The 27960-nt window shown below is 40.1% G+C and overlaps 1 protein-coding gene across 2 annotated transcripts; it reads right to left on the reverse strand.

Annotated features, from left to right (window-relative positions):
• Positions 1 to 450: 450 nt before the first annotated feature.
• LOC109013998 (E3 ubiquitin-protein ligase RHF2A) lies at positions 451 to 25807 on the reverse strand. 2 transcript variants are annotated; one of them, XM_018996294.2, is made up of 9 exons: positions 25582 to 25807; positions 24949 to 25083; positions 24809 to 24855; positions 12567 to 12629; positions 12373 to 12481; positions 11910 to 12286; positions 11667 to 11771; positions 11208 to 11568; positions 451 to 896 (listed from the first exon to the last, which is right to left on the reverse strand). In XM_018996294.2, exons 1-8 carry the CDS (start codon positions 25585 to 25587, stop codon positions 11256 to 11258), a joined length of 1155 nt encoding a protein of 384 aa, XP_018851839.1. In that variant the 5' UTR covers positions 25588 to 25807; the 3' UTR covers positions 451 to 896; positions 11208 to 11255. The 2 variants fall into 2 exon arrangements, with proteins under 2 accessions (XP_018851839.1, XP_018851838.1); XM_018996293.2 differs by having other exon boundaries at positions 11910 to 12289.
• Between the last annotated feature and the right edge of the window lie 2153 nt (positions 25808 to 27960).

Genomic DNA, 27960 nt, shown 5'->3' on the forward strand with positions numbered 1-27960 from the left:
TCTGCAAACAAAATGAAGAAATTTAAGTAGATGGTTTATATAACGGGGTGTGGTAGCCAAGATCCTTCAAATCAATTGGCAACACCTTGATTTTTCACTAAAAGTAAATTTGTTTTCAAAAAACATTTCATCTCATCTAATCATTACAATTTTCTCAACTTCTAATACAAAATAAAATAAACAATTCAACTTTTTCAAATCTTAAAACAAAAATAATATTAAAAAATATATTCTAACAATATTTTATTCAACTTTTTAACTTTAATTTCAACTCATCTCATTGGTGAAAATAAATGAGGCCGAACCAAGGATCGAATCCCCTCCCCCCTAGTCCATGTTAAAAAAAAAAAAAAAAGTGTGGTAGTCACGAGAGAAGCCATAAAATGATCAAACCGATAAATCAAGGATCATTTGAACTCTTATTGGTCAATGCTAAAAGCAACCCCAGACAACTAAGGTAAGAAAATCCACGGCTTGTAGCCTGCACTAAGACAGTTCAATCCAAATATCAAATACCAAATCGAAGTAGAATTTCTTTCTTCCCCCCAATACAAGTGCATACGATGGAGAATATATTATATCAAATATGTTCCAAAGTGCTCATGTAGGCATAAAACATTGATAACATCCCTAGAATCAGTGCAGCTTTGTAGAATATATCCATGATTAAGTCCTTCTTAATATATATATATATATATATATATATATATATATATATATATATATCGATTTACAAACACATTGACTGCAGGAGCTGTCGATCTGGTGTCTTTATTCCAAACAGGGTATCAATCGCCCTAGGCTCTTTTTCACATATACAGGATAATCAAATGGCCTGAAGAGGAAGGCCAGGCATCATACGCACAGCATCTCATATCAGGGAAAGGGAAGTCTACCTGAAATTAAAGAAGTATGTTCCATCAGAGTTACAATTCTATGCAGAAATTGCAAATGTGAGGTCATAACAAGTAGTTACTATAGAATCAGTGAAAACTAGGATTCTCACAATGGATAGGACCTATATAATAGTGGTTCGCTTCAAGTTTCTGGAAACATGTATCGGCATTGTGTATTTGACAATCCTTGCCACAGATTGAATTTTTCATTGGCAACTAATCCTATCCATGCTCAGTCCACACATACAGAATCTTCATGGGTACTGCTTGAAAAAATTATTTATTTTTCATTTACAATGTTGAACCTCACCAAGGCAGGTCCTTTCGATCCACCCTAGAGGGTAAACCTCATAAACACAAGGAAAATTATATATATAATCCTAGGATGGGCAAGCCACACACAGAGACATTGAAAAAAAGTAGGTCACACTTGGCACTCACATGAAAATTTTCATTTTTCTCAAATGGATTGTGCGGGACTTGCACACTCTAGAATTGTATCTAGTATTACTAACCTTGTATCAGGTAATCCAGAAAACCCTATTGTGGAATCAAACTCGAGATGTCCAAGTCTATAGTTCATCCCAAGCCTACCCTTGGACTACTAAGCTGCACCCTAACAAGTAACTTGAAAATTTTGTTTATGAAGCGTATGAGCCGATGGTGGTCGAGTCAGTGACTACGTTGGCGGTGGCACTAGATCCCAACGGCGATGAGAGATCCAGCAGCAGCGATGCCCTTGGGGCTTCTGAAGTGGTTGCCGGCGCACCTACACCTTAGGAACCTGCACAAAACCACGCGATGGTGGTTGTGGATGCGTTCAAAGCCCTTTGTGAGCCTGAAGTGGTCACCAGCACATCCCCACCTTTAAAACCTGCACAGAACCATGCGATGGTGGTCGTGGATGCATCTGAAGCCCTTTGTGATACTGTAGTGGCTGCCGGCACCTCCCCACTTTCAGAACCACGCGATGGTGGTCGTGGGTGAATCCACGATGTTTTCTCAGATGCGTAGTCCATCGGAATGTGAAGTTCTAGTCAAAGGGGCTGGGCAGAGATGGGATGTAGTCTCGGATCCCCCAACCGACATACTAGACCAGGAAACATCACTGAAAAATGGAGGGGGCAATAAGAGAAATGAGTTGTTCCCTGTGGAGGGGGGGTCAAATGAAGTGGATCTACAGTTGGCTGTTTGTGAAGGGGCTTTGTTTCGATGGGGGGATGCTGACCCAATACGCATGCTCCCTCCTAGCCCCAACCCAGAAAGGTTCATCCCGGAGTGGGTGTTTAAGAAGGTTGAGGAGATGCAAGCTTGCGTTGAGGTCTCTTGCATAGGATTTGAAGAACAATTCAGAGCTCTCCTTGTGGCCATTGAATCTTGTAGATCGAAGTCCGCACAAAGAGAGATAGGGAACTCAAAAGGCTCAAATGTTCTATTAACTACGAAGCAAAGGAGGGAAATGGTGGAAGGGATAGATTGAAAGGGAGGGGGGCCACTACTGTTAATGAAACCTAAGATCCTCTCTTAGAATGTGAGGGGGCTTAATGATCGCAACAAGTGCGTCTGCATTAAATCTTTATTGCGAATGTGGAAGGTTGATGTGTGTTTTCAAGAAACAAAATTGTGAGTCATTGATAGAAGGATAATTCAAAGTTTGTGGGGGTGCTCGTATGTGGGCTGTTCATGTTTGGCTTCGTCCGAAGCATCAGGTGGCATACTCCTAATGTGGGATAAAAGAGGAGTGTGTTGGTACTTTTTTGGTTGCTAGCCGCTTTAAAAATGTGGTAGATGGGTGGGAGTGGGCTTTTGTAGGCATTTATGGGCCATACATGGACAGAGATAGAAGAAGGCTTTGGGATGAATTGGCGGATTTATATTGGTTATGGGAGGTGCCGTGGTGTATGGGTGGGGACTTCAACATCACTCGCTTTTCTAGCGAACGATCGGGGAATCATCGAACCTCCTTAGCCATGGAGGAGTTCTCAGAATTCATTTTTTATCTAGATCTTATGGATCTCCCCATGGTTGGTGGCGAGTTCACTTGGTCTAATAGTTGGGGTTGGTCGCGATTGGATAGATTTCTCGTGTCTCCTTCATGGGAGGCCCACTTTCCGGAATTGTGTCAGAAGAGGCTGCTCCGTATTTGCTCGGATCACTTTCCCATCTTGTTAGATTGCGGGGGAATCCAGGGGGACGCCAGTATTTTAAGTTTGAAAATATGTGGTTAGCAAATGCCGGTTTTGTAGAGAGGGTGCGCCATTGGTGAGCTTCCTATCAATTTACAGACACCCCTAGCTTCATTCTTGCAGGCAAGCTTAAGGCCCTGAAGCTAGATATTAAGAAGTGAAATTTGGAAGTCTTTGGTAACATTGTTAACCAAAAAACTACTCTTACAAAGGAACTGCAAGAGTTAGAGGAGAGAGAGTTGATGGGAGACACCTTGGAGGAGGTATCATTGAGAAAGAGCTCGATAGTGATAGATCTGGAGAGGATACTATTGATGGAGGAGACTTCTTGGCGACAAAAATCCAAGGCCCTTTGGTTGAAAGGCGGCGATGAACATACAAAATTCTTTCATAAGGTGGTTAATTCACATAGGCGCAACAATGCCATTGAGACACTTCTTTCAAGTACTCAAGTGCTTACTTCCACCTCAGAATTAGAAAACTATGTTGTGCATTACTATAAGAATCTCCTCACGGAACCGGCTTGTTGGAGGCCGAAGCTTGATAATCTGTTGTTTGAGTCTATTGATTCGCAGAGTGCGAGTTGGCTGGAAAGACCTTTTGATGAAGATGAGATTTATAAGGTCATTCTTAGCATGGACAAGGACAGAGCACCAGGTCCAGATGGCTTTTCGATGGGATTCTTTCAAGCCTATTGAGATGTTATAAAATGTGATGTATTGCAGGTTTTTGGAGAGTTCCACTCCTATCAAAAATTAGAAAAGTGCCTCAATGCAACATTCATTGCTCTTATTCCAAAGAAACATGGGGCTACAACAATTGAGAAGTTCCATCCTATAAGCCTTGTGGCCTTGTGGGTAGAGTATACAAGATCATTTCTAAGGTTCTTGCTAACCAAGCCTAGTATTGGAACAAATTATCTCTAAGCCTCAAAATGCGTTTGTTTGGAGGAGACAAATTCTAGAATCGGTCCTTATTGCCAATGAGTGCTTGGATCATAGGCTGCGGGAGGGAGTTCCTAGTATTCTATGCAAGCTTGATATGAAAAAGGCTTATGATCACGTGAACTGAGATTTTCTTATATACTTGCTTGGGGGTGTGGCTTTGGTGATAGGTGGATTTCCTGGTTTCCACCGGCCAGTTCTCGGTGTTAGTGAATGGCACCCCTGCTGGTTTTTTTAATAGTTCCTGTGGTTTGAGGCAAGGGGACCCATTATCCCCTTTCTCTTTGTAATAGTTATGGAGGTACTTGGTTGGATGGTAAAGGCAGCTGTTGGAGGTGGCTTTCTTTCAGGATTTTCAGTGGGTGAGGGTATTAATGTTCTATCTTCATCTCACATCTCTTATTTGCAGACAATACTCTTCCTTTTTGTGAAGCGGATCACGGCCAAATTCAATCTCTACGAGCACTCTTATTATGCTTTGAAGCCGTGTCGGGGCTTAAGGTGAATTTGAGAAGTCCGAGATGGTTGCGGTGGGTGCAGTGCCTTGTATCAACAGCTTGGCAAGTCTCTTGGATTGTAAAGTGTCCTCGTTGCCAATGAAATATTTGGGCCTGCCGTTGGGAGCGACTTTTAAGGCTAGAGCCATTTGGGATCGGGTCGTGGAGAAAATAGAGAAAATGTTGGCTGGTTGGAAACAGATCTATTTATCGAAATGTGGTCGACTCACATTACTAAAGAGTACCTTAATGAATCTTCCCACCTATTTTTTATCTATCATTGTTCCCTTTACCTCAGGGGTGGCGAACAAGATGAAGAAATTATTTCGGGCCTTCTTGTGGGGGGGAGTGGGAGAGGAGAAGAAATTCTATCTCGTGCATTGGAATAAAGTTTGTTCCCTAATTTTGAATGGGGGATTGGTAGTGTGCAACTTAAGGACCTTTGATAAAGCTTTGTTGAGGAAATGGTTATGGAGGAATTAGGGGGAGTCGTGGTGGAGGGAGATTATTGATTGTAGACACGAAAGTGCTTTTTTTTTTTTTTTGGGGGGGGGGGGGGGGTACAACGTGGGCTTATGGATATTTATTAGGAAGGGTTGGACAAGCTTTGTAAGTCATATCCATTTCGTGGTTGGAGAGGGTATTAGAGTAAGGTTTTGGCATGATGTTTGGTGTGGGGATTGCGCTCTTAATACAGTTTTTCCAACTCTCTATCATATTGCAGCTAACAATGATGCTACTGTGGCAGAGTTGCGAACATCGTCTCATGGCCCTCCCTAGTGGAATATCCTCTTCAATCGGGATATTCATGATTGGAAATTACCCTCTGTTTCAGATTTTTTCAGATTGATATACTCTATGGGGAACACCACAACACAGGGGAATAAGATGCAGTGGAGGTCTAATGGTAGCAAGAAGTGTACAGTCAAGGAGTATTACAAATTATTGAGATCACAAGCTAATGTTGATTTCCCTTGGAAGAATATATGGAGGTCTCGTGTGCCTTCTAAAGTGACTTTCTTTGTATGGACTGTGGCCCTTGGGAAGATTTTGACCACATACAATTTGAGGAATAGGGGTTGTGTCGTGATGGATTGGTGCTAATTGTGTAAAAAGAATGGGGAATCTATGGACCACCTACTGTTGCATTGTGAGAGAACAAGGGTGTTATGGGATAAGATCTTTAGAAGAGTCGACGTCGCTTGGGTAATGTGCTTCCATATTACAACACCATAAACCCCAAGTACGTCCCTAGAGCACCATCCCCCCACAAGCCTCCATACTTGAAATCAATCACCGACTTCCATAAAGCTTCCTGTTCCATATTATAACGCCAGAACTATTTTCCAAGTAAAGCCCGATTAAACACCCTAAAATTTCTAATTCCCAAACCACCCAAAGAGATTGAGGAGCATATCTTATCCCACTTGACCAGATGAAATTTGAATTCATCCCCAAGTCCACTCCACAAAAAATCACAATGTAATTTCTCAATTCATGTTGCCACACTTGTTGGAATTGGGAACAAGGATAAAAAATAAGTTGGTAGATTTGATAGAGGGCTTTTGATTATGATCATCCTACCACTTTTCGAAAAACACAACTTCTTCCAACCTGCCAATCTACGTTCAGTCTTCTCAATGACTTCATCCCAAATGGGTTAGCCCTAGAGGCAGCCCCCAAAGGAAGACCAAGGTAATTAATTAATAGGGAAAGAGGAGACTTTACATCCGAGTGTTAGCCAACAGCCAGACGTTACAAACGTTGCCAACTAGGTCCAACTCTGACTTAAATAAATTCACTTTCAACCCTAATACAGCCTCAAAGCAAATTAGAAGTACCCTTAGTACCTGAATCTGGTTTTGATCTACCTCAGAAAAAGGTGTTATTTGCGAACAAGTGAGAAATGTTAAGAGTACTGCAGTTTATATCACCAACTGAAAATCCAGCCAAGAAACCATTGTTTGCCATAGCTGTAATCATTCTGCTCAATACCTCCATGACTACCGTTCACCAAAACTGTGAACCTCACTGTCGATATACACCACCTAATCCATGAGCACCACCTCTCCCCAAAACCACACCTCCCAAACAAGTACAACAGGAAATCTCAACTAACATGATCGCAGGCCTTCTCCATATCCAACTTGCATAAAGATCCAGATTGCCAGATTTTAATCTATTATCTAGGCATTCATTGACGATGAGTACTAAGTCCAATATTTGTCTTCCCTGTACGAATGTGTTGTGGGGTTTTGTAATGATCCGCCCCAAAACTTCTCCTAGACAATTTGCAAGCTCTTTGGAAATGATTTTATACACCTCATTCACAAGATTAAGTGTAATAAAAGTGGCACTAGACTTTTCTCAAATTTTCCAACTAAAAAAAATTCATCAAATACCTTCATCAAATCCTCCTTCACCACTTCCTAACAAGATTGGAAGAAACCCAGAGAAAATTCATCTGGACCAAATGCTTTGTCTTTGACCATCTTCTTCACCACTTCATGAACCTAAGTCTCCTCAAATGGCCTCTCCAACCAAGAGGCATTCTACTACTCAGTGGACTCAAATGCTAGCCCATCAATCTTCGGCCTCCACCCCTCTGGCTTGGTAAGCAACTGTTCAAAATAACCAGCAACATGTTCGTGAATCACAGGTATCTCTGTGCAAACAGCTCTATCAAAATTCATCATCTCAATGGCATTAATTCTCCAACGGGAATTGGTCATTCTATAAAAAAATTTTGTGCTTCGATCACCTTCTTTCAACCACAAAGCTCAAGATTTTTGCCGCCAAGATATCTCCTCCAATAAGGTAGCCTTCTCTAGTTTTGAAAGTAGTTTTGTACTCCGAGAGAGTTCCTCCAAAGCAAGGGCCCATCCCTCCTGTGCCCTCTCGACCTCTTGAAGCTCCTCCAATAGTGACTTCTTGCGATTGCCTATATCTCCAAAAAACTTCACATTCCAAAGCTTTAGATCTTTCTTTAAAACTTTCAATTTACCTGCAAGAAAAAAACTAGGCGTGCCTTGGATCTGATAAGAGGACCACCATTGCCTAACCCGTTCCACAAAGCCTTCAGTTGTTAGCCACATATTCTTGAACTTAAAGTATCTCCATCCTCCTTGAATCACAGTCCAATAGGATGGGAAAATGGTCGAAATATAGGCGAGGTAGTCTTTTCTGACATAATTATGGGTAATGAGTTTCCCACTCAGGGAAAACTAAGAATCTGTCCAATCTAGACCACATTTGGTTATTGGACCACCACCCATGAGAGGAATGTCCACGAACCTCAAGTCAAAAATACAGTCCCGATAACTCAACATTGCTGGCCACAACCTGCTATCTCCCGATCTTTCACTTGGGAATCTTATAACATTAAAGTCCCCTCCTATACAACAAGGTAGGTCCCACCAGCTGTGTAATCTGACTAACTCCTCCCATAGAATGTTTCTACTATTGTCCACAATCGGCCCATAAATTCCAGCAAAAGCCCACCTAAAATTATACTCCACATTTTGAAAAGAACAAGCCAGAAATATAGAGATACCCATTTTATCCTCCACATTCCAGTACTACTCCATGTATCTGTTCCAAGCTATCCATCTTCATAAAATCTTGAGGAGCGATCTTAAAGATGGATAACTTGGAACAAAGACATAAAGTAGTAATGGAATGGTGTTGTTCGAGCAAGTTAAATGGGATAAGCATGATCTTCTACTACATTGTGAGTAGGCTAGGAACTTATGGGTTGCTATATTGAGCACTTTTGGAATTGAGTGGGTTATGTCCAAGCTGGTGGATTTGTTGGCATGTTTGTAGAATCCTTCCGAGAGTCATAGAAATGTAAGAGTTCGGAGGATGGTTCCTATATACTTAATGTGGTGTATTTTACAAGAATGCAATGCACAAACTTTTGAAGATTTTGAGAGGAAATTACAGAGTTAAAAACCACAACACTCAAGTCCTATGTTTCCATGGCTGCTCCCAATAGCTCTCAATTCACTAGCTTTCTAGATTTCAATGATTTTCCTCTATTTCTTCTTCTTACTAGTTAGGTGTCCTAATGTATATTCTAGGTGTACTTGGATTGCTGCCCACGTGCTTTTAATAAAAAAAATTTTTACTCACTAAAAAACAAAAGCATCTTTTGCTTTCACTTCACCAGTAGCATCCTGAAAAGTGTTGTGGGATTGTTAAATTTTCTGTAATTACTGTATCGCTTGGAAGTAGTTTATGCTATATTTTTTTTTATCAATAAATAAGAATTTTATTGGAAATAAGCGAAGCCAAATACACAGGACATATACAAGAGCCACACCTAGGCATGACTGTCTAAAGCTACAAGAAAATCATGTACATTCATGCCATTAAAGTCTATTACAATTGACCAATGGAATAAAGTGTGAAGAAAAAAAATTCTAAGCTCGTCCATTGTCCGTTCACGATCCTCAAAACTCCAACTGTTCCTCTCCATCCATATGCACCAACATAGGCAGGTCGGTATCATCTTCCACATAGCTGCAATTTGAGAGTTACCCCATATGCCTTGCCAACTGGCCAAAAAGTCAACAACCCTTCTTGGCATTACCCAAAAGAGTCCCACTCTTGCAAAAATCTTGTTCCACAAGCTCCTGGCTACATCACAATGCAATAATAGGTGGTCCATAGACTCACCACTTTTCTTACACATGCAACACAAATCCAATACAATAAGTCGGCGTTTCCGTAGATTATCTAAGATTCTAATGTGAGAATCTTCCCTAATGAAGTTGTCCATACAAAAAAAGAAGCTTTTGGGGGGCCTTAGTCTTCCATGTGTTCTTCCATGAGAATGTTCTTGTAGAGTGTGTCATAAGAGACTTATGGTACGACTGTACAGTAAATTTCCCCTTCTTGGATGGTAACCACATCATCTTATCCGCTCCTCCAATCACTCTACAATTGTACACAACATTGAAAAAATCTGTAAATTTGTTAATTTCCCAATCTTGGGCAGCTCTAAGGAAAATAATATTCCATTGGGGAGAGCCACTAGAGATATCCACAAGCTCTACTACTGTAGCCACCTTTCTTTGTGCGATGTTGTATAGTATTGGGTAGGCTTCTTTGACGATTTGATCTCCACACCATAAGTCATTCTAGAATTAAATTCTTGAGTCATCCCCAACTACAAACTGTGTTTTCGATGGAGATTGGTCCAGCCTCTTCTTATGTGTTTCCAAAGCCCCACCCCATGTCGTCCGCTCAGCTCATTCAAGCACCATCCTTCCCACAATCCACCATATTTTAAATCTATGATCACCCTCCACAAAGCTCCTCTCTCTTCGTGATATCTCCATAACCATTTACCCAATAAAGTCTTGTTGAAAACCAACAAATTCTGAATTCCCAACCCACTTTCACGTATTGGGTACAGACCATAGTTTATGCTATATATTATTAAGCAAGGAAATCCTAGAAGGATTTTTTTATTGGCACCGGGTGTCCAAAAACAAAGTCCGAACTAATCCCGATGGTGCACAGGCTCTCGGCAAGGAGTTTCACGCAAGTGCACTACGGGAAATTCAAGGGGAAGTTCCCCCAGTCCAACGGCCCCTAGAAATTGTTTGCACCCAAGAGGATTTGAACCTCAGACTTGGAGGGAGCATACCATCAAGACTAAGGCCTTTAACCACTTGAGCCAACCCTTGGGGGTTTCCTAGAAAGAAATTAAAAACTGAAAATTAAAAAAAAGGTGATGGATCCCTACAACCATTGTGGTGGAGGGTACCTTCACACACCGCTCGCAAGGTGAAGGGCTTCCATCCATGACAGTGAGTCCCTCAACGGCAGAAAGGGTAAGACAGCCCATCCACCACTACTCAGCAACCAGAGGTGGGGCATATCTCCCTGCCACTGCACAATGTTGGAGCAAATCTCCCTTGCATTGTGTGCTGGGAGATCTTCCCCCATTGTGTGGCAGTGGTGGCAGGGTGAGTGGAGGCAAATACATGCCCTCTTGGCTCAATATCAATGGATCTGCCACTCGCTACATCAGGAGCAGGTCTGCCAGCTTATGGCATCACATGTCTCCCTTCCGGTGAATTTTTTATATTCAGTATACAGGGTGTGGAAGTTGTTCCTTTTTCAAAATAATTTTAAATTTTTTGTGTTTGGAATTTTTGTTTTGGTCAAATGCACCCTAAGATGCTACTGATTTCGTATAAATCAGTCCAAGTGTCCTTTTGGCACAAAGTCTCTCACGGTCCTAATGCCTTGATGAGCTTTCAGCTTTGAGTACATTGACCAATAGATATCTGAAAAATGGTGATCTTGAAAGCAATCCTGGCATCACGCTCATACTCCAAGCTTCTAAAAAATGTTTTCTAGTATATTTTCTCAATCAACTCCCATTATCATCAAGCAATATATTGAAAGAGAAATAGCTGAAAAAATAGTACTACAAATTATTCGTACTCCAAGCAGTATCACACAATGCCACTAAAAAACGATAAAGCATAAAGAAAAAGACAATAAGCAAGGAAAACCGATTATAAAGTATCAACCATGGGGCAGGATGAGAAATATGCAATGAAAACATGCATATAAAATAACTAAGTGGTTTAATAAAATTTGGATAAAAACTATAAGCATTTGCATATGCAGTTCAGTGCAGAAAAGTTGAACTTCACAACTTACCTTTATAAAAGGAAATTCTTTACGTCGATACAGTTGCAGAACTAATGCTTATGTTGAACTGGAACCAGCAGCATCTGAAACTTGCTTATTTGTGTCCCTCAAAGAATTGTCACCACGAGTCTCTAATGTATACGCATTGTCTAATTCTGCAACTGAATTATTATCTGAACCATTTGACACAGAAGCAGCACTTGTTCTACTATTGTCTCTAGTTTCCAGACGCTCCATCATGCGTGATACAGTTGCAATCCCTGCATTTACCTCTCTTTTAACTTCAGAACCAAGATCTGCCATAGAAGTATTACGTGAGAATAATTTCTCCCTCCACCCTTTCGTGCTTTTCGAAATGGATTCTTTGTATCTGAAATGAATAATGAAATGCAGATATACACCAGCCCTTAGAAAAACTCAGCAGGTTTATTGACCTAGCACAAATGGAATGTTTACTTAAGTTAGTACCTGATTGACACTGCATTTAGTCGAGACTTTATTGATTCTGACAATGATTGGAGGTCTGAAGGTCCAGCTCCGTCTTGACTACTTGGAATTGGTTGAATAGCGGTCCTAGTGGATGGAAATTGATGAAATGCACAGGAAAAAATTCAAAGTCAAAGAAGTATGCATTTATTAGATATTTTAACTAAGGAATGGAATCAGAGAAGGAAGTTAAAGAATGGCATTGATGTAGCATTAAAAAAGTACCTATCTGACCCATGTTGGTTAGCAGCAAGACTACTTGAACCTGATGCTGAGGCAGAAATCAGGTCAGCTTGGGGAGAAGGTACAGCTGAAGTCAGTTGTGAAGGTTGTTCTCCCACAGTCATATTAGGTGAAGAAACAGCAGCCACAGTGGATTCAGGAACATTTTCACCTTCCTCCCTCTGAGCTGGAGCAGGAGCAGCAGGGGGTGCATTATTATGAGTTGAGAATACCAAGAACTGAGGACGACCCTGAGCTGATGACCTATTCCTTTGGCCTTCCCTTCTTGCAATGTGGCGGGCTCGTCCCATCGCAGCAGCAGCAGCTAAATGCTGAATTATACGCTCTTCAAGTTCAGCATCACTTGTGCCCACTGGTAACTGCTATAAACCACAAAAGCAATGCTTTTTATATGAACCATTTAGCATTGACAAGACCAGGAAAGCAGCATAAGTAGAGTACAAACATGTTGTAACTCAAAATCCCCCAGAGTTGGATGATGAAATATAGTTGCATTTCTAGATGGATTGAACCTAAAACTCCTCTCTCGTTCTACTGCTTCGAGCAATTCCTGGCTGAAAAAAAATAAACAAACAAACAAATAAATAAAAACTTTCCACCATAAAAAATTAAATTAATAAATAAATGAGCAGGGAAAACCTGGTGGGATCCTTCAGGCTGATAGATTGCCAACACATGGGACACTGTGAGCTTCTCTGGCACCTACAAGATTGCAATAAAATTTGAAACCCAAGTGCATTTTGGCTTAAAATTTCTAATAGGCTTCAATATACCATGAGAGCCTTAACATGATAATTTTGATCAGAGACTCTGTCAACTAGCAAGATCTTCTAAAGGGAAGTTAGGGTTCCAGGGACAGTTGAAACTAAAAGAGCTTGTACAAAAATCAACATATCTTTAGACATGGAAGAATCCTGACCATGTCAACAATGCAAAAATAGATAAACCTTGACCAAATATGCTTCACTAAACAACTAGGCCTGCAATGAGAAGTTTATGTCTCTTACAAATGGTACCAGTCAACATGACTGAAAGAGAAACTTAGATATCCCTATAATTACTGGAGTCAAATCAGTTTGTAATGCAACAAATTTCAAGAGATGATAAAAATCTCGAGCATGTAACTGATTTAAACCAGACCATGTTTGAAAACAATGCAAGTTCGTCAGCTTGGGATGGACATCAAATAGTGGCATTCCAAAACTAGATGGTCACAATTTCCCCTCCCTTCTACACATGAAACCAATTTGCTAGGAACAACCTCAGACATCTTTCCAAGGCAGCCATCCAAACAAAGTAAAGAGACTTTGGGGACAGACCAAACATGTTTCTGATGAAAAGCATCACTATGAGTTGCAGAAAAAAATAAATACTTGACCTCCGATATCTCAATCCATTGCAAACTCAAAACAAGCACATGTTCCCAAGTTGTCAGGTATCAGCCCCAGAAAAACTCTAAAAATACACAATTAACCTAACTCTCAAAGATTTAGCACCCTCAAGGAGGAGTCCCATTAATATTTTTCCTGCATCCTTCCAAGTAAGAAGCTACTAAAACAGCTATACCATCTGAGATCATAAATGCATCAACATCCTATCCCCACCACCAAAAAACATGCCACGAGAGGGCAAATTGGCTCCTTTCAGCTTTAGATCTGTGAAACTTTAAAGATCCCACCATTTACTTATACCCTTTGTAATGCCCCTAAGAATTGAGAACAATATCCATGTATGATCAATTGATAGGTTTAGCATGTAGAACAAAATGGAATTATTTGTAGGTCCAGATAAGGAAACTGTGCGGAGTAGGAGAGTAGTCCAAGTTAGGTAAGTGTTCAGACAAGTGAAGTACTCGGATTAGGAAATAGGCTATAACAAGTCAAACACTTACAATTAAAGTACTCAGATTAGGGAAATTACAATAAAACGTTATCTTATTCATTTTCCAAATTGAAGTAGGAAAAAGGAGGGTTCCCAAAAATCAAATTTTGGCAGAAATAGGAGAAGAACAAAGGGACTTAAAAAGCCCAAGCTGCCCACCTTGAAGGGACCTAATTCAAGAAGCATACGATATCTATGAGAATTCCCCACCATAAAATTCAGTCTTTTCCCCAAGTTCCAGCCTCAAGAAAACACATTTATGGCCGTCATAATCTGGACTAGCCACCCTCAAGCAGGAGTTGCTGGAATTGTTATAAGTCTTTAGAGGATTCAACTACCTAGGTTTTTAAGAGGTAATACCCTAGGCTTTCTTTATTTTCTTTTGGATTTATTTAATAAGTTTTCATCAGTTGTTTCTCACAGTAATCACATACATATATTAGATTTACAAAGGTGGGGTGAAGAGTCAAAAGTTTGAAGGTTCTTTTTGCAAGGATTCAGACAAGGGAAAGTCTGTATTACTGATTATGATCTGTATTGGGTCCGTTTTCTTGTTGGTTAGGGTAACATAAATGACATTAGCTATGATAACATGGGGCGACAAGTGGATGCATAGCCAACAAACACTTGAGGTAGATAGTGTTGTGGACTGGTTTGCACCTAAAAGTGAATTTGGTTTTGATTGAATCCTAGTGACTGATCTTGATGAGTTGAAGCACAAAATACTATAGTTAACCAAAACTGACATTTTAAAGATGTGAAAAACCTAAAAGGGTATCTGCACAGCCATTTCAAAAGAAATTTTTAGGTCACCAATTGTAGAAGGCATTGCTGAAAATAAGGATGTCCTTTGATAATAGAGACACTGATTTGGGAATGAAAGAACAAGGTTTACCTCTCTTAATGAGGTTTCTAAATCTGGATGGAAGGTAAAATCAAGTCTCAAGAGTCTTGATGATAGAAGAAAATAGCAGTGAAATAATAAGCAAAGAGCGTGTGCACCAGAATAATTTAGTCCCACATTGAGTGAGTGCACCATGATGGGGTTATGACTTTCAAGTCCCCCATTGGTTCTTTACTAACAAATTTCTTTCTTTGACTGAATACCTCCTCCTATTCCTTCTCATTCATTAAGTAGTCAAAAATAGCTTACACCAAATCAGCCATTCGAAATCTGACTTCCTATCCTATAGGGATTCAAATCTTGGATAAGATATATTTCCCATACTAATCTACTTAATCTAAATATTCAACTTACAAATCATATAAATCCTATACAGCTGTACAAATATATCTATACCCGAAATACATAGATAACATAGGAATTAATTCAAATAAATATAATCCACTAATATCCCCCCTCAAATTGATGCCGGTGTATCTACTAGCATCAATTTGCTAACTAGGAATTGATGCCACTGTCTTGTCATTGCATTTGTGAATATATCAGCTACTTGAAGATGAGGAAGAATCATAGACATAGCCTCATAGGCTTGACGAATATAGTGACAATCTACTTCAATATGTTTGGTATGTTCGTGAAATACTGGATTGGCAGCAATTTGAATGGCACTAGTGTTGTCACCATGAAGAGGAGTTGGCTTGTCTTGCGAAAAACCAATCTCTTGAAGAATGCCCCGCAACCACATCACCTCAGAGCACGCTGCTGACATAGCTCTATATTCAGCTTCAATAGAGGATTTAGAAACACACTCTTGCTTCTTGCATTTCCAGGAGATGAGTGAATCTCCAAGAAAGATGCACCACCCAGTTGTAGAACGCCTAGAATCTGGGCAACCAGCCCAATCAGCATCACTATAAGCCATAAGTTGTAGAGAAGTGCCAGCAAGAAAAAATAATCCATCGTTAGGAGTCCCAATCAAGTATTTGATAATACGACGAACAGCCACTAAATGCAAGTGCCTAGGAGTGTCCATAAATTTACTGACAATATGGACAGCATATGAGATATCCGGACATGCGATAGTGAGGTAGATTAGACTACCAACAAGCTTCCTATATAATGTAGGATCAGAAATTAAATCACCCTCATCCTTCCGATACTTCACATTGACTTCCATAGGAGTATCAACTGAAGTAGTCTCCCCCAACCCAGCCAATTGAACAAGGTCCTAGGTGTATTTATGTTGATTAATAAATAACCCATGTGGCTGATTGTGAACTTCCAGCCCCAAGAAATAAGTCAATAGTCCCAAATCTTTCATATGAAAAACCCTATGAAGATGCATCTGAACCCTTTGAATAAATTCAATATCGAATCCAGTAATAATGATATCGTCCACATAGACCAACAGAAAAACAAAACCAGAATCACTCTTATGAAGGAACGAAGAAGCATCATATGCACTCTGAGTGAATTGAAACTCAAGTAAGGTATTGCGGAACTTCTCAAACCAAGCTTTGGGAGCTTGTTTAGACCATACAATGACCTTTTCAGCATACAACATCAGTAGCTGAGGAAAGGGGCATACCAGAAGGAAGTTTCATGTAAATATCTTCTTTTAAATCACCAAGAAGAAAAGCATTCTTCACATCCATCTGATGCAATTGCCAAGACTAAGAAGCGGCAATGGCAAGAAGGAGATGAACAGTCGTCATCTTAGCAACAGGAGCAAACGTCTCGTCATAATCAATCCCATATTCTTGTCTATTTCCCAAAGCTAGCAAACGAGCTTTATATCTTTCAAGGGACCCATCTGATCTAAGCTTCACAGAATGCACCCACTTACTACCAATAGGTGTCACAGAAGAAGGACAAGACACAATATCCCAAGTGTCATTGACCGCTAGTGCATCCATTTATACTTGCATGGCATGCATCCAACACTCATGTTCCATAGCCTGCTTATAAGAGGAGGGAATAACAATAGAAGAAAGTGTAGCAGACATAGAAGAATGAGATGAAAACCATACCAATAAGGGGTTTGGAGACTCTAGAAGTATGCCGACAAGGTGGTGGATCATAAGATGTGTCAAGGTATTTGAAATCTCTAGTTCGAGTTGAAATCTCCTAGTTGCATTATTCTAAGTATACAGCCGCTTGAGATGATTCCACATATCACAAGCATTCTTGAATGAGCATAAATTCAAGATAATAGGGAGATCAACAGATCCAAGAATCCAACAAATGACTCAGGCATCCTTGCTTTCCCAAGAAACCCGCTGATCTTTGTCTTATGGTGCCACACTACTCCCATCAATATGACCCCAAAGTTCCTTTCCTTTCACTAAAAGTTGAAACTGAAAAGACCACGCAGCATAATTCTTTCCATTGAATCGAACCAGAAGAGAATCTCTAATTTCAGAAGACATGATAGACAAGAAACCCTAGCCGCAACAAACCTCGCCGAGAAGCACCAAATTGCTCCAGATAAAGCCGATAGTCTGAGAAATTATCACCCACACGCAATACAATGTATCACAGCCCAAAAATCATTCATAGAATGCGCCGACAACCTCAAAAATCCACAATACACTCTGAAACAGAGTGTCGATAATCACCTCTATAGATGGATTTTTTTTTTTGAAACAGACTCCAAAAATCGACGCAGACAACGCTGATAATGCACAAGAAACACTCAAGAGGTTGCCGAAAGTCACAAGGAACCCCAGCCTTCAACTCAGACAACACCGATAGTCTCACGAGAGGCCAAGAACAAACAATGAAGGCACCGAGAAGCACATGGAAGGCCAAACACGAACTCAGCCAGCGCCGAGAAAGGAAAAAAATTCGTAGAAACAAAAAAAATTATGAACCTGCTCTTGATACCATAACAAATTTCTTTCTTTGACTGAATACCTCCTCCTATTCCTTCTCATTCATTAAGTAGTCAAAAATAGATTACACCAAATCAACCATTCGAAATCTGACTTCCTATCATAAAGGGATTCAAATGTTGGATAAGATATGTTTCCCATACTTATATATTTAATCTAAATATTCAACTTACAAATCATATAAATCATATACAACTGTACAAATATATCCATACCCGAAATACATAGATAACATAGGAATTAATTCAAATAAATATAATCCACTAATATTTGCCAGGTGTCATAGAGCTATATAATGATTCCTGGGAGATTGAATTGTAATCTTGGAAAACATAGTTTCTAAGTCCTGGTACACTTTCTCTCCGTACACTTTAGCCATTCTCTCCATAAACTTTTATTATGGGTAGTCTGTTCCGGTGACTCCTTGCCGGAATAAGTCCCCTTTAGTCTATTTTTGTGTTTAGCATGAGGTTCCTTAAGCATCCCTTAATATAGGCAAGTTTTTGTTTTGTCATTGGAGGGAGGAACCTTTTGCAGAATCACGGCGAGGGGGAGGAAGGTTACTAAGGAGCTATTGCTCAATCTTGCTAGTGCACGGTGGCTGGCAAACTCTGTACAAGATTGTTTATTTTCAGGGGGGAGGAAGGTTTTTTATAAGATGTATAGGGATGGAGCCAAAGCTCTCTTTGCTCATAGGCGCTCTTAACACATACGGGCAATTCTTGGAAGTTACAGATTATGATAGTGGCACCGGTGGTCATGGGCTGTTAGCAATCCCGGAAGGGATGGAAGGCAAGGGCTGGAAGTTGCTGGCCATGGAGCTGAAGTCTGCTTTGTCAATGGGGGCTGCCTCTAAGCGGGCTCCTCTTTTGACCCCATGGCTAGACAGAAAGGAAGGCAAGGGTAAGGAGAAGGAGAGGTTGTCATATGTAGAGCGTTGGGTGGTGCAGGTAGCAGAATGGAAGATCATGGAAAAAACAAAAAGGGGTGCTTGGTAGGGGAACACTCAGACGAAAATGCAAAGGATGGCAGAAACGTGGTACCTAAAATGGATAGTGGGTCACTGTCAAACATCTATGTAGTGGAAAGTAAAATGCAAAGGCTCTGTTTTATTTGAAAGAGGAAGTTAGTGGGGTAAAGGAGGAACTGAAAACTCTTAGGAAGGAACTGAAAACTCAGTTTAGAGAAAGGCTAGACTATGGGCTTGGGCCACGGCTTTGGGTCTCAAAAAGGGAAGAAGCCCTTTAGGCCTGTTATAGGAAAGACCAAAGTGGGGATGGGCTAGAGAGGCCAAAGTCGGGTGAGCTGGAAGATGAAACAGGTTGGGCCCTGTTTTGAAATGGGCTCAACTTCTGGGCCCATTACGCCTGAAGTGAGGTCTGAGGCCCCTCTGGGAGTGAGGCCACATAACCCACCTGTTGTGTCGAGGGGGCCAGTGACCGTGCCTGGACCCGTGACTGTGACTGGGCCCATGGACCCACCCCCGAAACTCAGGCCGAAGGACATACTCACCTCGACGACGGCAACCCCTCAAGCCGGCAACGCCTTCGATGCAACTGGGCTTCACATACGCAGATCTACCCTTTGGAGCACGGGGAGCAAATGGTTTGGCCGTCGGCCCTTGTGGTGGCGCAGACTTCGTCGCCGGCTTTTCTGGCCTACCTCCCACCTCCCTAATGGCGACAAGGCTCCCGGAGTCGACACAGACTTTCACGCTGTCGACGACTGCAGATTTGGGTGGGCTTTCAGGGCTCGTGGTGTCACAGGTTTTGTCGTCGGCATCTACTAGGCTGTCTCCTGCTACCACGGCGACAAAGGAGGCGGTCCTGGCGCCGGAGCAAGTTGTGGGTCTGGTTTCTGAGGACATTAGTGTTTTCGAACATGCTAGGAATGTGCAGCAAACAGTGACGAGCCTAGAAGGTGATATGGCTGGATCTTTGGTATTGTTTTCAAATAACAGGGATGGGGAGGATGATCCGACTCCCCTCAACTCTTTTCATCCCAAAGCGTCAGATTGGGTTATCAAGAAAGCAATGGATATTAGGCACTTGGTAGGGATTTCTTATGGGGGTTTCGAAGCTGAATTTATGGCCTTACTAACAGCCATAGAGGTTGTGTATGATCAATCCAAAACCGATAAATCCTTGAGTCTGGGAAAAAAAAAAAAAAAAAAAGAGAACTCAGAAAGCTAGCTTGGGCAATGAAAGAGGATGGGGGCGAGAAGAGCTCCAATCGGGAGCATTGCAAGGGGAGGGGTAAAATGGTTGTCCCATGAAGCCAAAAATATTATCTTGGAACGTGAGGAGGCTGCATGATCTTAATAAGCGGCTCCAAGTCAGAAACATACTTTGCCAATGGAAGGAGGATATCATATATTTACAAGAGACTAAGTTGGAATCTATTACTAGACAAATCATTCACAACCTATGGAGAGGGCAACATGTCAGGTGGTCTTACCTTCCATCAAAAGGAGCATCTGGGGGAGTTCTAATTATGTTTGACAAAAGGGTGGTGGAAATGGTGGAGTATGTGGGTGATCTTACTGTTGCATGCTCTTTTGTAAATCTAGAAGATGGCTTCAAATGGGCATTTGTTGGTATTTATGGCCCAAATATTGATTTGGAGAGAAGGTTTTATGGGAAGAATTGGCGGGAGTTCTTAGTTGGTGGGAGCTACCAAGTTGCATTGGGGGAGGGGGGGGCTTTTAACACCTCGCGCTTTCCAAGCGAAAGGTCGGGTGTATCTCGTATCACTCCACCCATGAGAGATTCTTCTGACTTTATTTCAGAATAGGAACTTGTGGACATTCCACTATCAGGAGGCACGTTTACTTAGTCCAATAACCGAGAATCTCCATCTTGGTCGAGGATTGATAGATTTTTTATAACTCCTGATTGGGAGTCTCACTTCCCGGATGTAGTTCAAAGAAGGTTGCCCCGGCTATGCTCGGATTATTTTCCCATTATTTTAGACTGTGGAGGCATCCAAGGAAGCAAAAGGTATTTTAAATTTAAGCATATGTGGCTTAAAAATTACAGTTTTGTAGACAGGGTCAAACTATGGTGGACTTCTTACAGTTTCTACGACTCCCCAAGTTTCATTATGACAAAGAAGTTGAAAGCCTTGAAACAAGATCTGAAGCAATGGAATGAACAAGTCTTTGGCAATGTGTTTCGGCAGAGGTGTGCTCTTGTAGAGAGCTACAGGGCCTGGAAGGAGAGGAGGAGGCCAGATTTCTTTCTGAACTTGAAAAAACTCGCAAGAGTCAAGTAGTAGCAGAACTTGAAAGAGTAACCTTGATGGAGGAGATTTCGTGGCGACAGAAACAAGGGAGCTTTGGCTTAAGGGGGGGATAAGTGCACGAAATCTTTTCATAGGATGGCTAATTCCCACAAGAGGAACAATGCTATTGATACACTGATGGTAGATGGGGCAATTTCCTCGGATTAGATGGTAATCAACAACCACATTAAACGATATTATCAACAACTCCTATCGGAAGAGCACAATTGGCGACCGAAAGTGGATGGTTTGTCTTTCTCTTCATTAGACCAACAGAGTGCAGGGTGGCTAGAGAGGCCATTTGAAGAAGAGAAAGTGTATAGCGTAATTAGAGGTATGGCAAGTGACAAGGCTCCCGGTCCGGACGGGTTTACCTTGGGTTTCTTTCAAGCTTGTTGGGAGGTGGTCAAGGAGGATCTTATGCAAGTTTTTCACGAATTTCATACTGACACTAGATTTGAAAAGAGTATCAACGCCACCTTTCTAGCCCTCGTTCCCAAAAAGGTGGGGTCTAGGGACATGAAAGACTATCACCCCATTAGTCTTGTGAATGAGGTGTATAAGATTTTGTCCAAAGTGCTAGCAAATAGATTGAGCATTAGTAGTGGAAAAACTAATCTCAAAGCTGCAAAATGCATTTGTCAAAGTAGACAAATCCTAGATTCGGTACTTATTGCAAATGAGGTTTTGAACTGTTGATTGAAGTCTAGAGAACCTAGGTTACTTTGTAAGCTAGACATGGAGAAAGCTTATAACCATATCAACTAGAAGTTCTTACTTTACTTACTTGACAGATGTGGTTTTAGGGGGAGATGGCAGAAATGGATAGAATTTTGCATCTCTTCAGTTCATTTCTCTATCTTGGTAAATGGTTCACCAGTAGGTTTCTTTAACTCCTCTCGCGGCTTGAGGCAAGGAGACCCGCTTTCTCCTCTCCTCTTTTTATTTGTCATGGAAACTCTCAGTAAAATGATTGAGGGCCTGGTGGACGGAGGGTTACTCTATGGATTTCTGGTGGGGAATGGCGAGCTCAACATTTCGCACCTGCTTTTTGCCGATGACACTCATCTTTTGTGGTGCACACCTTGGTCAGGTTCAAGCCTTGAGGGTGCTACTCCTTGTTTTGTTATAGTATCAGGGTTGAGCATCAACCTTGCAAAGTCGGAAATAGTGCCAGTGGGGGTTGTCCCCAATGTGGAGACGTTAGCTACTACCTTGGTATGCAAGATATCTTCGCTTCCTATGAAGTATCTTGACTTACCTTTGGGTGCCTACTTTAAATCTGAAAGGATTTGGAATGATGTGGTCGAAACGGTAGAGAGCAGATTGGCTACTTGGAAGAGGCTATACCTGTCAAAATGCAGTAGGTTGACTTTGATTAAAAGCACTCTTTCAAACTTACCCACCTATTATTTGTCTTTGTTCTCGTTTCTTACAAAAGTGGCTAACCGCATCGAGAAGTTACAAAGGAATCTCTTATGGGGTGGTTTGGGGGAAGAGTTCAAATTTCACCTGATTAATTGGTCAATAGTTTGTACCCCAATCACTGGGGGAGGGCTAGAGATTCGCCACTTGATGAAATTCAATCAAGCTCTTTTGGGTAAGTGGCTGTGGAGGTACCAAAACGAGAGGAAGGCCTTATGGAAATCTGTTATTGAATTCACAGTTCGGGGAAGCTTGGGGAGGTTGGTGCTCGAATGAGATACGAGGCACTCATGGAGTGGGGTTGTGGAAATACATTAGGAGCCTTTGGGGGACCTTTCGAGGACATGAACATTTTGTTGTGGGCGATGCTTCGCGTGTCCGTTTTTGGTTTGATGTATGGTGTGGTAACCATTGTCTACAAGATACTTTCCCTGCTATCTTTGCGCTCGCTAGAGAAAAGGAGGCATCGATAGCCGAACTTCTTGTTTTTTTAAACGGTACCCCTCAATAGAATATTGACTTTATTAGAGCAACCCAAGATTGGGAGTTGGAGTCTATCACGGAGCTCTTTGCTGCTTTATATTCCCCAAGTATTTTAGGGGGCACCGGTGACAAGATGCATTGGAATCATTCTAATAAAGGTACTTTCTCTGTCAATTCTTTCTACCAAAAGCTTACGAACTCCGGAATGCCTATGTTTCCGTGGAAGAGCATTTGGCAGACGAAAGCTCCTTCAAAAGCAGCTTTTTTTGTTTGGATAGCATCTTTGGACAAGATCCTCACTGTAGATAACTTGAGGAAACGACGGGTTATTGTCCTAGATTGGTGTTGTATGTGTAAGAAGCATAGAGAGTCAGTTGATCATCTGTTTTTACACTGTGAGGTGTCCAAGGTTATGTGGGATGATTTTTTCTCAAGAGTTGGTTTGTTTTGGGTTATGACTTGTAGATTAGTGGATTTCCTAGCAAGTTGAAAAAGACTACACGGCGATTCTCAGGTAGCGGCAATTTGGAGATTGGTACTAATATGCATGTTTTGGTGTATTTGGAGGGAGAGAAATGCAAGAAGTTTCAAAGATCAAGCGAGAACAATGGATGAGGTAAAACTTTTCTTTTTTAAGTCATTGTTCTTATGGGCGGGGGCTATAGTTTGTAATGGACTTAGTGTCCATGATCTTCTTCTTTCTATTGTAACCTCTAGCTAGGCATTCTTCATGTATACTTCCTGTGTACCTAGGCTTTGCCTATTTCTATGAATATATTATCTTTGTTTACCTATTAAAAAAAAAAAGAATTGTAATCTTGACTAGGCTTGCTTGAGGACACGAAAAAATATGGCAAGCACTTCCCTTTGGTCATTACAGTTGGTATTAGAGCCACTTTAGTTACTTCCTATGGCATTGGGACCCTACCAGAGCGACAAGAGCCCTGATAAGAACACCTGGGTATTGAGTATGCGCAATTGTCACGCCCTAAAATGATTTAGTCTCACATTGGGTGAGCAAATGATGATAGAGGAATATAAGTCTTAAGTCCCAAGTAAGTTCTTCAAAGTGCAATCAGGCTTTATGACTAGTGCTTTATGACTAGTGCATATATGACTAGTGCTTCCCTTGGATCGTTACAGATCAGGGAGCTGTGAGATACTACGCTTGTAATATAATTGTTATTTTGTTGAATTAATTTAGCAATACTCAAGGAGCACAAAAAATTAGTAGAACTTAGCAAACAAGAAAGGTAAGTGGGCTGATTAATTCTTCAAACATCATAAATAAACTAATAATTCATTTCAAAGCTCTATCTAAGGAACAAGAGGCAATCATGGCACCTAGAACCTTAAAAACGCATATTATAGACTTCATTGCAATCACTTGATTTATATTAGAGTGGCACAGTACAACTATCATTATGGAGTCATGAGTCAACATTCCCATCTCAACTCAAGACCATCCAAACCCTTGGTCATTACCAGCAATCACAATAGTGGAAAAAGAAAATAAATTGATGCTCTAGTAACTGAGCTCATATGCAGCATAATTCTTCAAAAAATTAGAGAGAAATGCTTAGTCTACAAAATGAATTACAAAAACCTTTTGCAAACTAATGTATCTTGATGTAGTACGTGACATTGTAAAACTCTTTATTGTAAAGTAAATTTGATGTACCATATCAAACCAGATCATTTTGTAAGTTTTCTTCTCATAATTGTCTTTGTAGACATATCACTTCTGAAAAATAAATGTCAAAGCCATGACTAAGGAGCTAGAGGCAAGGCCAGCACCAAACACCTTACAAAGGCGTAACAAGGGATCCCAAATCTTACCTTCATGTCCATCACTTCACACTTATTTATGTAGTTTCGAAGCCCAATTATTATCTTATATATAAACACTCCCATCTCAGCACCAGACCATCTAACCCTTGATTATTACTAATGATTACAATAGTACAAAAGCAGATAATTTGATGCTTTTGAATTGCAGTCGTAGGCAATACCATTCAAGTATACATTGCAAATGAAACTCGTGCTTGCAACTGGTCACCTGTGTAAAGAATAAAGACAAGGTGTATTAAATCAGCATATGAATACTAGCTCAAGAGAAGATAGGTACAGAAATGCAATAGGTATATAATACCGTCGAAGGATCACTATCACAGAAGGATTCAAGGCAAATGCTGCAAGCATCATCGCAGGCTTCCTGGATTCCACCCTCCACAAAAGCTGCAGCGGATGTCAAATGGGCCTCAGACTTATTGGTCTCCTCCTGAACCTAAAAAATCACATCCCTAAAATTACTTGTATGATCATTCAAAAATTGTCATAACTAGAAACAAACAATTAAACTATTATATCTTTTCTGGGTTGAGACCCATCATTGGAAAAGACAATAAGACCTACTGCAATGTGTTGATTTGTGTAAATACAGATGATAAACACACTACAGGCATGCAAACCTATAAACCATCCACGAAATCGGATCATATTTACAACAGCCAAATCAAAACTAAGCAGCAAAATAACCAGAAAATGAAAGGGCATAACTAAAAGAGGAAAAAATGTTGGAAACAAAACCCCACTGGGAACCGAAGGTTTGACCAGAAACTCTGTTGCTGAGAAACTTGTATGCAGGAATATGAGAAATCGGAACCTCAAAAATAAAATTTTAAAATTTTTAGAATTTCCTTCACGTCCGACGATTCTCTGAGCAATCCAACGATAAAATTTTGAATAAAAACTAAACACAACCATCAAATCCCAGCGAAATTACCTCCATAAAACAGTTGCGACAGATTACGCGTAACAGATCGTCGTGAAAAAGGACACACGATCGTGCTCAAATTCGAAGAACCAAAGATTACATACAGAAAGGGAGCGAGGCTGCGAAGACTAGACTTTGGTGAGGCAACCAGTAAAGGGCAGGGAAGCGAACCATAGCTTGGTCTTCCACTCACTACAGTTCGACCACGTGGCGTTCTTAGGGAATATCTTTCAGCTTTGACCATCCAGTCGGTCTCCCCGCCCCGTTACATTATACTATTTAATATTTTTTGTTGGCGGAAAATATATATGTTAAATTATTTATAAAAATAAATAAATACGAAATTTATATAAAAAAAAATATTATTTTTTAATAATAAATATTACTCTTTTACAAAATAACTATCAAATATTTATACACTCCATGATTATATATAATATTATTTTATTACATTATTTGACTTAAAAGATAAACTAATATATATGTTGTAAAATTAATGACAAATAGTAAGAGAATTAAAAATTATTAATATATGAAACTTATTTTTTTAAAATTGAATATTATTTATCTCAAATTCTTTGTTTGTTATAAATTATGATTTTTATGACCCTTTTATAAGTAAGTATGAGAGGATAAGAAATATAATACGGTAATACAATACATTATTCAATTAAATTTAGGAATATCAATGATTGTTACCTGAATGAGCAAAATTTAATGTAGTAACTCCGTCCAATATTAATAAAGTCAAAATATAGATAATTTTATTGATCTCAAATTAGGTTGAATAAACCATTTTGAATAAGCTGATAAGCTATTATTTATTGATTTTGGTTATGAATTTTAATTAGACTGATGGGCCCAAAAATTTTAAGGCTTCTCGAGGTTTAGTGGATGGTATTAATGGGTCAACATTGTTGTCAAGCCAAGTTGAGATTTATTAAGAGATTTTGAATAGGTCATAATCCCAAAATTTATTAAGAAGAATTAAGGATTTTCATTAGACTCAATAATTGAGGTAAAGCCTATTTATTATTTATAGAGCAAATGAGCCTATATTTATTGAGTAATAATCCTGGAAATTTATTAAAAAGTTCAAAAGGTTTTTATTAGACGAGTAGACTATTTTTAAAATTTAATAATAGCCCATTAAAGTTGTTAATTGAATTGGCCCATAAAATTATAGGCTAGCCCTATAATATAGTTGAACCCATTAAATAAAGCAATCCATTTGTTAGAGCCCAGACAAGGACCTAAGAGAAAACCCCATGGGTTTAGCATATAAAATGGCCCTTGAAACTCAGCCCACACATGAAACCAATCTTCATTGTATATGTTAGTGAAATTCACAATAATAAAATGAAAAAATTACAATAAAATAAAAAATTTAAACGAAATCAGTTTGGACTGAGGCACTAAAATCTCGTTTTATTTAAAGATATTCAAGCCCTCTGTAGCATGTAAAGTTTCAATTGAACCGGTGCAACAAATCTTCTCTTGACTTGTCTCCTCCAAAATATAATAGTTCAACTGATTGTCATATAGCTCAAATAAACTCTGCACAAGATATTGAGCTCAAATCTCCTCTAAAAATAACACATCTCTTTTGTCTAGAAACTCTCAATATCTCAAAACACTATCTTATTTTCTTTTCTTTCTCTCTATACGTAGCAAGTTGAAAGAATAGCTTCAAGCCTTTTTATTTTTTCTCTCTACCTTGTCGTGCAACCCAAGCCACCTTTATATAGAATTTTTTTTAAAAGGCAAAAACTAAACGTTGGTGACCTAGTCTTCTGAATAACAAACATTTGGCTTTATTACGGAACCTACTAGTAGAAGTTGCATTCCAAAATATGCTCCTAGATTCCAAAAATTGAAGAGATACAAAACGACTACTTTTTCATCCGTTAAAGCCGATTTGACTAGGATTATCAGCACGGGGGTTGATGGAGTCAAAGATATCAAATCCAGGTTATGCCCTATTTCAAAAGTTCAAAACTTGAATGGAAAAAACGAAAAAACAGAAGAGACGGATGAAAGACAAAAACTAATATTATCTATTAAAAAATATCAACAATATATACGTTCACGCACAACAGCCATATGCGCACGACCGTCATCACTACAACAGCTCCTTGGTATCTCTCCAACAAGTCAGCCACAACCATAACGCTGCCAGCCTCTCCCCTTCATCAACCATCACATCCTCCGCCCACCTCTTGTAGTCCAAGTCGTAGCAAACTTCTCTCTCACTACTCAGAGCCATATATGCACTAAGGGAACCAACAAAGACCACTACCAACTCCATGAGAGAGAAATCACAAGTCCAAATAAAAGCATGTTGCACCACCATGAAACTCGATATCGCCACGCCCAGTTGAAGGAATG

Source organism: Juglans regia, chromosome 14 (assembly GCF_001411555.2).
Source record: "Juglans regia cultivar Chandler chromosome 14, Walnut 2.0, whole genome shotgun sequence".
Lineage (NCBI taxonomy): Eukaryota > Viridiplantae > Streptophyta > Magnoliopsida > Fagales > Juglandaceae > Juglans > Juglans regia.

Coding starts and splice junctions, on each gene's coding strand:
- LOC109013998 (XM_018996293.2), bottom strand. Junction 24,856..24,948: donor GTGATAGTGATCCTTCGACG/GTATTATATACC, acceptor TTCTTTACACAG/GTGACCAGTTGCAAGCACGA. Junction 11,569..11,666: donor CTAAATGCAGTGTCAATCAG/GTACTAACTTAA, acceptor TATTCATTTCAG/ATACAAAGAATCCATTTCGA.